At 51.8% G+C, this 11,016-nt stretch overlaps 1 protein-coding gene across 1 annotated transcript; it reads left to right on the top strand.

Annotated features, from left to right (window-relative positions):
• Positions 1 to 752: 752 nt before the first annotated feature.
• On the top strand, positions 753 to 6,652 carry LOC108836303 (uncharacterized). Its single transcript, XM_057000739.1, has 2 exons — positions 753 to 3,112; positions 3,166 to 6,652. Exons 1-2 carry the CDS (start codon positions 753 to 755, stop codon positions 6,650 to 6,652), a joined length of 5,847 nt encoding a protein of 1,948 aa, XP_056856719.1.
• Positions 6,653 to 11,016: the final 4,364 nt, after the last annotated feature.

The raw sequence follows: 11,016 nt of genomic DNA on the forward strand, positions 1-11,016 counted from the left end.
GATCATGACGACGAGATCGAAATCGCTTCCAATTAGGTCTTCGCGCGATCCCTATCTATCCCTTCCGGTAACACGCTCTTTCCCTTTAGAAGAATCGAAACTAGAGTTTCACAATCTCCCCCGATGACTTGGACTTTTTTTTGACTCGTAGTAATCGAAGATTCGAAAAGCTTCTAGTAGTTTCGTTAATTAGCTCTCTCCGAGGCTCTTTGTTTTGCGTGCGTTTGTTTGATGAACCCTAATGTAGAGGGGAGATTGTATCCCTCCAAAGGCCCGGCGAACGATGACACATCACCTGTCGATCCACAGAAGACAGGCCTAAAAGACAGCCCACTAAGAGGACTTCTAGTCGACCTGGCGACCAAAGGGCAACGGCCCATTTAACCGACCTATCGACTAAAGCCCATACGGGACAGCGAATCCTAGGGCGAACTGGCAGAGTCATCTATAAAAGGAAGGAGGAGGTGCTAGAGAGAGGGGATCGACACTTTTACACACTCACAAGACGGCTAGATCTAGGGTTTTCTCTCATCTCTATCCGTTATCTTGTATTGTTTTCCAGCCAGCTCTTCGAGCTCCGTCTTGTCTTCTTCTTTACATTCCCACTGTAACCTGGTCCTGATAACTTCATCTATAAAACGTCTTTGTTAAACCCACAGACGAGTTCTTCGTCTTCTCTTTACTAGTTTCGACCGAACTCGGTTCTAACAGTTGGCGCCCACCGTGGGGCTAGCAAAGTAACGTTAGCAAAGATGAGTCAGAACCCCGAAGGTTCCACTTCCGGCGACGAACACGACGCGCCGAACCCAACCCCTGTCACGGCTATCCCGATAGCCCCTGCTTTTGTCGATACCATCATGGAGCGTTTCGCCCGACAAGACGCCGCTCAAAAGGCAGCTACCGAGCAAATCGCCGCAATCGCCGCGCTGCTCGCTCCTCTCGCCGGCGCTCCAGACGCAGCCACTGATACCATTCGCAGACAACTGTTTGCCAGCGACATAGCTGCTAACCCGACGAACCAAGGCGCTCCTCCCAGCACTCTCAACCCAGACGCCGCGCCTTTCACCCCTACGAACCCAGATCTACAGATGGTTCGCGAAGTTGCAGCGCTCAAACAGTCGCTCCTGGACATCAACTCCAAGATACACTGCGTCACCACCTCTGCCCCGCAGATAGAGCGCGTTCTGGCGAACACCCTCCGAACACCGTTCTCACCCGCGATAACCGGCGTCAGACTACGACACATCGAGAAGCTCCGATTGCCGACGTACGAAGGCTTGACTGACCCAACGACTCACATCACGTCTTTCAACATCGCCGTACGCCGCGCGAATTTCTCCGACGAAGAACGTGATGCCGGCTACTGTCAACTTTTCGTTGAAAGCTTGAAAGGGCCAGCTCTTACTTGGTTCACCGGCCTCGCCGAGAACTCTATCAAAGACTTTCACGACCTGTCGTCCGCCTTCCTCAAGAACTACATCATGTTCACTCAGGAAGACGCGACAGTATCCGATCTATTCAACCTTACCCAAGGAAAAGACCAAAGCTTGCGCAGCTTCATGGAAAAGTTCAAGGCCATAGTTTCGAAGGTCGTCTTGCCGGACAGCGTCGCGGTCGCTGCGCTTAAGAACACGTTGTATGTCCACTCCGTTTTCCGTGATGACCTCTACAGGAACCCTACAACGTCTCTTTCCGACGCCATAGCCCGTTCTCACAACTTTATCCGCATGGAAGAGGATACGAAAGCCCTTATTGGCAAGCTGAACGCATCTAAAGCCGCGGCGTCCGACAAAGCCGTCGTAAAAAACGCGGATAGTCGACATGAACCGCGACAGCACTCGTCAGGCGATAAAGCAACTCAAAAGAGGAATTTCGTCTATGCTGTCGACGAAGAGGGCTCCCCAGCGTCAACAACTGTCGTGCGAGAGAAAGGCTGGAACGTCTACAACCGCGAAACCGACGGAAAACCGCCGGATTCCTCCGCAGCAGTTAGTTCTCGGCCTCCGGGAGCCGAGAAATGGTGCGACTACCACAACGCTAAGTCGCATGACACCAGAGAATGTAAAACGCTCTTCGAACAATTTCTCACTTCTGTCGCGAACGGGAAACTCGAAATCGAACCTCCGAAACCTAGGGCCCGGGGACCTACGAGCTGGAGCAAGAACAAGGATAGAAAAACTAGCAAGTCGCAAGGTAAAGCTCCTCAGCAAGAGAGGCGAGCAACACCTGAAGAAGCAACTCCAGCATCACCGGAAAAGGGGAACTCGTCCAGCGACGAGGAATCACCAAGAAACCGGCGCCGCGTCGAGACTGTTTTCAGAAGGTCCCCCAAGCACACTGGCGATCACGAACCCTCAAGAGCGAGAAGACGTATCAACGTCGTCTTAACGCAACTGGGATCTTCGGTCGACGAGCCTGAACAAGTTTCTCCTCAAGACCTGCGCACTCAGCTAAGCCGCCCATCATCGAGCGACTTACGGAACGTCCTCAAGCGAAAGGAGAAAGCAGCAGCAGTCACGGTCGATCACACCCCTGATCTGCGCGAGAGGATCAACTCCTCCAAGACTCGCCGGTTGAACAACCCAAGTCCCATGAAGCCCCGCCCTGTAGACTTGCGAGAAAAGCTCAATTCTAGGAAACCAGATTTGCGAAGTCAGCTCGATCGTCCTCTGTACTCCGATCTCCGACAAAAGCTCGAAGCTTCGAGAACTCCGAACTCCAACCAAGACAAAGACAACGTCATCAACGTCATCATGGGTGGATCCCCGCCCTGCGGTGACTCCGTCAGGTCCATCAAAGACTACCGTCGTCAGGCAACATCCTCGCGTAAATGGCCGACAAAACCCGAGAACGATCATCAAATCACCTTCTCGCCCGACGACGCCCTCGGCATCCACATGCCGCATAACGACCCTCTCCTCGTCGAACTCGGAATCGGTGATTGCCAAGTCACCAAAATTCTCGTCGACACCGGCAGCTCGGTCGATTTGATCTTCCGAGCCACACTCGACAAGATGGGCGTCGACACTGGAAGTATGAAGCCATCGTCCCGCTCCCTCACAGGTTTCAACGGCTCATCCGAAGCCCTGATCGGCACCATTCGCCTTCCAGTGTACGTATGTGGCACGACCCGGACCGTTAAGTTCTCGGTCGTCGATTCTAAAGCCCCTACAACGCGATCCTCGGCACCCCTTGGCTGCATTCAATGCGAGCAATCCCATCAACTTACCACCAATGCGTGAAGTTTCCGGGAGAAGACGGAAAGATCCGAACACTACGAGGCGATCAGCAGGCTGCTAGAGATCTATTAATCGCGACTATAAAGTTACAGCGACAGACGTCGCATGTCAACACCGTTGCACACCCTCTGCAGAAGGTGTTTCCCCAGCAAGAAGAGGTGCTAGAGATACCGATCGATGATACCGATCCTAGCAAGGTGATCCGCATCGGCGCATCCCTACCGGACGATATGCAGCAGCAACTCGCCGAGTTTCTCCGCCAGAACGTCTCTACCTTCGCCTGGACTACTTCCGATATGAAAGGGATCGACCCAGCAATCACCTCCCATGAGCTCAACGTTGATCCGACCTTTAAGCCTATCCGCCAGAAGCGCCGAAAGCTAGGACCTGAACGATCAAAGGCAGTTAACGACGAGGTGGACCGCTTACTCGCCGCCGACTCCATCATGGAAGTCAAATACCCCGACTGGCTTGCTAATCCCGTCGTCGTCAAAAAGAAGAACGGAAAGTGGCGAGTCTGCGTCGATTTTACTGATCTGAACAAGGCTTGTCCAAAAGACAGTTTTCCTCTCCCACACATCGACCGTTTGGTCGAGTCGACTGCTGGTAACGCCCTATTGACGTTCATGGACGCATTTTCCGGGTACAACCAGATAATGATGCATCCTGATGACCGCGAGAAGACGGCGTTCATAACAGACAGAGGTACATACTGCTACAAGGTAATGCCCTTCGGGCTTAAAAACGCGGGAGCCACCTACCAACGCCTTGTCAACCGCATGTTCGCCGACAAACTGGGCTCCACTATGGAAGTCTACATCGACGACATGCTAGTCAAGTCGCTCCGAGCCGAGGATCATCTCTCGCACCTCAAAGACTGCTTCACAACGCTCAACGAGTACGGTATGAAACTGAACCCGGCTAAATGCACGTTCGGCGTTATGTCCGGCGAGTTTCTCGGATACATCGTCACCCAGAGAGGAATTGAGGCTAATCCTAAACAGATATCGGCGATCCTCGATCTCCCAAGCCCCAAGAACAGCCGAGAAGTGCAACGTCTCACCGGCCGCATAGCAGCGCTCAACAGGTTCATCTCGCGATCTACCGACAAGTGCCTTCCTTTCTTCGAACTGTTGCGGGGAAACAAACGATTCATTTGGGACGACAAGTGTGAGGAAGCCTTTGGCCAGCTGAAGCAATATTTGACTACCCCTCCTGTCCTCTCGAAACCGGAAGCGGGTGACATTCTCACCCTCTATATCGCCGTCACGCCTATCGCCGTCAGCAGCGTCCTCATACGCGAAGATCGGGGGGAACAGAAACCGATCTTCTACACGAGCAAGCGCATGACAGAAGCCGAAACCCGCTATCCCACACTCGAGAAAATGGCGCTTGCGGTGGTACATTCAGCGAGAAAACTCCGCCCGTATTTTCAGTCTCACACGGTTGAAGTTCTCTCCAATCAACCCCTCCGAACAGTCATGCAGAACGCCAACCACTCTCGGCGACTAACAAAGTGGGCAATGGAGCTCAGCGAGCACGACATCATATACAAGAACCGGACAGCAGCCAAGTCCCAGGTCCTCGCTGACTTCCTGATCGAACTCACACCCGAACTCGAGCAGGATCTTGCCGTGTCGTCTCGCAATTGGATCCTGCATGTCGACGGCTCCTCGACCAATAAAGGGTCTGGCGCCGGCGTTCAGCTCCAATCCCCAACCGGCGAACTGATAAGACAGTCTTTTAGCTTCGGCTTTCCCGCTTCCAACAACGAGGCTGAGTACGAGTCCCTACTTGCAGGGTTACGCCTCGCCAAAGCCGTCAGAGCCAAACGCCTCAGTGCTTACTGCGACTCCCAGCTCGTCGCCAGTCAGTACAACGGCGAGTACGATGCTCATAATGCAAGAATGGACGCCTACCTCAAGCTTGTTCAGGACCTCACGAAAGACTTCGAATTTTTCGAACTCACCAAAGTCCCCAGAGGAGAGAACGTCTGCGCTGATGCTCTGGCAGCCCTTGGGAGCAAGCTCCACGATCAGATCAAGCGGACAATTCCCATTCATCGGATCGAAAACCCCAGCATCACGGCACAAGGTGCGAGTACCTCCTCTGTCTCTGCAGTAGCTGTTGCGGCCGAAATGGACATCGATTCCTCATCAGACGAAATCCCCGACTGGCGTACCGATCTGATCAACTATTTAGCACACGGCACCCTCCCAGATGATAAGTGGCTAGCGCGAAGACTGAAAGCACGCAGTGCCCATTACGTCGTCATCGACGGCGAACTACACCGTTGGAACGCCAACAAGGTCCTCCTGAAATGCATATCAGGCGATGAAACGCGGCTAGTCATGGCTGAAAATCACGAAGGCGCGGCAGGCAATCACTCTGGAGGACGAGCCCTAGCACTTAAAGTCCGAAGTCAAGGCTTCTACTGGCCTACTCTAAACACAGACTGCGAATCCTACGCCAAACGCTGTGATAAATGCCAAAGACACGCACCCACGATCCACTGCCCCACCGAGCAATTGCGCACTCTTACGGCACCATATCCGTTTATGCGTTGGGCAATGGACATCATCGGACCCATGCCGAATTCACGAGGAAAGCGTTTCGTCCTTGTCCTGACTGATTACTTCACCAAATGGATCGAAGCGGAAGCCTTCGCTAACATCACCGACAAGGAAGTTCAGAAGTTTGTCTGGCGCAATATCCTTTGTCGTCACGGTCTTCCTTACGAGATTGTGACAGACAACGGGTCACAGTTCATCTCGCATCAGTTTCGTGATTTCTGCGACAAATGGAGAATCCGTTTGAACACCGCAACGCCGCGGTACCCGCAGAGTAACGGCCAGGCAGAGTCGTCCAACCGTACGATCATCGACGGCTTAAAAAAACGTCTAGACTTGAAAAAAGGCTGCTGGGCCGACGAGCTAGACGGTGTCCTTTGGTCTCACCGCACCACGCCTCGTTCCGCGACTAAGTGCACCCCATTCTCCATGGCCTACGGCGTTGAAGCGATGGCTCCCGCCGAAGTTAATGTAACCAGCCTCCGAAGATCACGAATGCCTCAGCACGCTGAGCTCAATCAAAGTATGCTCCTCGACGCACTTGACGCGATCGAAGAACACCGCGATCAAGCCCTACTCCGAATCCAGAATTACCAACATCAGATTGAGCGCTACTATAACAAAAAGGTCAAGTCGCGCCCTCTTGAACAAGGTGATCTCGTCCTTCGAAAAGTCTTTGAGAATACTAAGGAGTGGAAGGCCGGCAAGCTTGGAACTAATTGGGAGGGGCCATACAGAATCACACAAGTAATCAAACCTGGGGTTTACCGTCTCGAGACATCAACCGGTGAAGCTGTCCCTCGCGCATGGAATTCCATGCATCTTAAGCGTTATTCCGCCTAGCTCCGTTGCGATCCAGCAGGCGACGAACACGCTTCGTTTACCAAACAATCGTGCAAGTGCGCTTCACGAGCCACTCCTGCCCTATTGTAAAAAAAAAAAAAAAAAAAAAAAAAAAAAAAAAAAAAAAAAGAGAGCCGAGTAAGTGCACCCTCCGCGTCACTCTTACTCGACTCCAACGAACTACGAATGGCTTGATTCTCTTTGGAGATACGTAGGCAGCCTTAACCGGTGCAGCTATAACCAATACACATCGAGTAAGTGCACCCTCTGCGTCACTCTTACTCGACCCCAAACGAACTACGGATGGCTTGATCCTTTTTACAGGTACGTAGGCAGCCTTAACCGGTGCAGCTATAACAAAACCAAAAAAAAAAAAAATAAATAATAAATATACTTGTGTCTCACGACGCGGAAAAAGGGTCCGCAGATGCGCGCCTCGATGCCACTCACCGCGACTCGAAACAAAAAGCCCGGTGGCGCTAGAAGGAGGGGAGAAATGTCGCGATCTGGTAAACTAAGCCGGCGACTAAAATTGATTTTGGAGCAGCTAAAAGCCAGCGACCAGAACCACCTTCTGGTACATGGGTGACTTAGCCGCTGAATGTTCTTCAACGAGCGACAAAGAGATTCGCCCTACTGCCACTTCCCGCGAACCTGCAATCACAAAATACGCGGGTCACAATAGCCAACAACAACACGCCGCGAGTAACCCGTTCATTCCAGAAGTTCTGAAGACCACTGAGGCAAAATAGGCTATAATGCGAGATTTGATGAAGACGCTAAGTCAGAAACGGGAGAGCGACAAGAAGTTGAGACAACGCCAGCGTGGGGGGGGAGAACATCGCGACTCGGCAAGCAAAACCAGCGAGCCGAACCAACGATTAGAGTCGTCCAAGCAAAGCCAACGATCAGAGTTGTCCGCAAACATGTCGCGACCCCACGAGCCGAACCAACGAGCAAACCTGCTTTTGGGAGCCGTGAAGTCGGCGACTTGGCGAGCAAAATCAGCAGATAAAATAGCAAAGCAAAAGAGCCCAAGGCACCAATAAAAAAAAAGAGAATATTGTTATCCGGTTCAGTCCGAGTTCGATAAAAAGAAAAGGCATTCATAACTGGATATCCGTTAAAGTGACAAGCAAAGAACTGGAACAACACAACAACAAAGGCCCTGCAAGACTTCAAAAAGGAAAAGAGTCCCAAGGCAGATAAAAAAACTACTAAGTATTAATTCTACAACAACATGGCGATCTAGTTCGCCGGATCCTCCCGATCCTCGACAGCTGAAGGCAGTGTCGTCACCACCGGGCTTCCCGGAAGACCCGTGTTTCCTCCATCCTTCCCGCTATCTTCGGCCTCGTCATCGATCTTCTTCTCAACCGGCTCCTGATCCACAACCTTGGAGCCCTCATTCAGTTTCTTCGCCATGGTGTCAAAGGAGTCATCGGGCGACTGCATCCTCGACAAATTTCCCGGATCGAGAAAGTTGTCGTTTGTTCCGTACTTGTCGACTCCCGCGAGGATCTCTTCATTCACGAATGGAGAAGGTAAGACAAGTGGGGAGAGTCTAAGGTCCTCCTCGGGGATATCTCCAACCATGAGCTTATCTTTCTCCACCTCGTACAACTCCTCTTGCGTCTTGAACATACCGAGTAGCTCCTCAGCAACATCATAGCCTTCCTCTATCGCTAGCTCAAGGCATTTTCGTGTTCCAGACGCCTGCCCAAACAGGTTATGTGCCATTTCGAAATTATCGCGACGAACGGAGTAATCCCGAATGTTATCGAAGCGACGATTAGCCTTCAAAGTCATCGCCGTCTCGACCCTAGCTCTTTCGAGAGTTACCTCATACACTCGAGAATCCCTAAGCCTCTTCCTTTCCGAGATAAGCTTATTAACTACAGCATCCCGCTCTTTCACCAGACCTTCCTTCTCTATCTCCAACGAAGCCTTCTCGCGAGTAAGAATTTTGACAGCAGATCGGGAATTCAGCAACTTCGTCTTCAAATCGTCGAATTTCACACGAAGGACCCGTTTATCCTCAGCGGCTTTGGCTGCCGCGACCTCATGCATCCTGCGGACGCGAGCAACCTCTGCTTCCGCAACGCGAGCCGAATTTTCGGCGACACCCAACTGCGCCTGAGTTCGCCTCAGCTCAGTCTCATACCTCTCCACCATGCGGTTCATAATCCCATCGCTCTGTAATGTGGAAACAAGAGGAAAAACAACTTAAGTAACGAAGGAAACCGAAGTAACAAACCGAAATAGACTTTGATAAAAGAGTTACCAGTTTTCTAGCATGAGCAGCCTCTATGTACTCATCTTTGAAAAGGAGATTTTCCACCGGTGGAAGAGCAACAGGGCCTCCCCTCACTTGCCGAGTCAATTCAGCGCATTTTACCGGGTTGGAGATCAAGAGAGTGTTCTCGTTGTATGAGAAGCTCACTAAATCGGGAAAGTTCATCTGGAGTCCCTTGGTAGTAGCGGAGTCTCCAACAGCGCCTTCGCTCAGAGCAGGAGCACTTCGCGAAACGACGGCTTTCTTTCCAGGAACCTTCTTTTGCTTTAAGATAGAAGAGTCAGATGCGGGGGTAAACCCCTGATTCTCTCTCTCGTCGCGAACAAAGTTGTCTGCAGGGTCGTCGGGAGTAACTTCTTCAACTGGAAGATCCTCTCCGCGAGAGGAGCTCTGTTCAACCTCAGTCCGCTGCTTCTTCAGTTTCTTTGGTCGCTCTTCCAAGGGGTCCTTCGCAGAAGATTCAACAAGATCTTCGCGACTTGCGTTCGAGTCTTCGGTCTCCTTTTTGGAAGAAGCTTCGCGGGATCTCTTCTTCCCCTTCTTTTTCTTTGACTTCTGCTGCATTGCATCTTCGGGCGCCTCGAGAGGCTCATCTTCAGGGAGAGTGGATTCCTGCTGATCCTTAAGGGGACTACTTTTCCCCTCTTCTTTCGTTTCGGTCCCAGTAACTGCGGAGTTATCTTCGTTTCCGCCCGGAATCACGACCGGAGGAGGATCACCGCGCACCGCTCCCGCCGATTCACTCTCAGCTGCGGAAACAGATTTCTTCTTACTGAGCGATTTTAACTGCCCCTTCAGGATAGCGCTTAAGTCAGGAGTCTGCCTCATCTTTTTCGCCTTATTGACTAGCTTTTGCTGCTTCCTCGTAAACAACGACAAACGCTTTTTCCCGGGAATAATCACGCAAGGCAACCTGGACCGCCAAACCTCTGTAACCATAAGAGTAATAATAAGGCAAATCATCAGGACAGGAAAGTTGTGATTAATCAATGAGGAAGGAGGAAGACCGAGTACCTCTCGCTACGCGATCCTGACAGCGACGTATCCAATCGGCACTAAGATCAGGCCACCGACGATGACTAAGCGTTGCAATGGCTTGAGCGTGTTCAAAGAAGTTCTCCGGATATGCGATCGTATTCGGATGGCGAACTGCAAAAAACATAAAAGAAAGTCAACGGGTTAATACTTCAGAAATCAAGAAACTCGAGGATAACTACGATCTACCGATTTCACGATCCCAAAGGACCGGGAAGTCATCTCTCGGCGGCTCATCAAACGCGTGCTCGTCCGACTTAATGTAGAAGTAGTATCGTTGCCAGTCTTTCGTCTTGTTCGGGTAACCGGTAAGAACGTTGTAAGATGGTCGCATCTTTATCGAATGCAAACCGTGAGGCATCGGTCTCAGGAAGGTCAGCTCCTCGAAAGTCCTCACGCTCATCGGGATGTCCGCCGCAGTAGCCATAACCATTAAGGCGACAGCAATCCTAAACGATCCGTTCAAGAACTGGGTAATCGCCACGCCCCGACGACGAACGTATTCCGTGATCAAGCGAGGAATAGGAAACCACAGTTTCGTATCCACGCCGAAATAAGACTCGTAGACGCATTGGAACCCTACAGGTGGCGACCAAGGCCTTTGCCTAACAGACGGAACAAGATAGGTAACTCCGACAGCACCGCAACTCTTCAATAGATGTTTCACGCTGCTATGAGTAGAGTAACTCGGAAACACGTTTCTCCAGCGATAACCCTCGATCCCAGGATCGCGTAAAGTGTCTCGAGGAATACCCGGGAGCACTTCGAAACGGTCGCCAGAATGATAGCGCGTAGGCCTGTATTCCGGAGGCTCCACACTCTCTCTTCTGAGTCGCTTCATCGGAACCCTATAAGATCGTGCCTGCGCTTCAAGCTCCTCGTTCCCATCGCCTTCGCGAGAAGAACCCGCGTCTTTCTCAGCTTCATCTCCCCTCTGCGAATCAACAACCGGCGGATCCCTTTCCGAAGCCGCGTTCGTCGGCGCCCTAACCTCAACCGGAGCAGCAGAACCCGCAACCGCCTTTCCCTTTTC

The sequence above is a fragment of the Raphanus sativus genome, unplaced genomic scaffold (assembly GCF_000801105.2).
Source record: "Raphanus sativus cultivar WK10039 unplaced genomic scaffold, ASM80110v3 Scaffold2889, whole genome shotgun sequence".
NCBI lineage: Eukaryota > Viridiplantae > Streptophyta > Magnoliopsida > Brassicales > Brassicaceae > Raphanus > Raphanus sativus.

Coding starts and splice junctions, on each gene's coding strand:
- LOC108836303 (XM_057000739.1), top strand. CDS start 753: ATGAGTCAGAACCCCGAAGGTTCCACTTCCGGCGACGAACACGACGCG. Junction 3,113..3,165: donor GGCACCATTCGCCTTCCAGT/GTACGTATGTGG, acceptor TCGATTCTAAAG/CCCCTACAACGCGATCCTCG.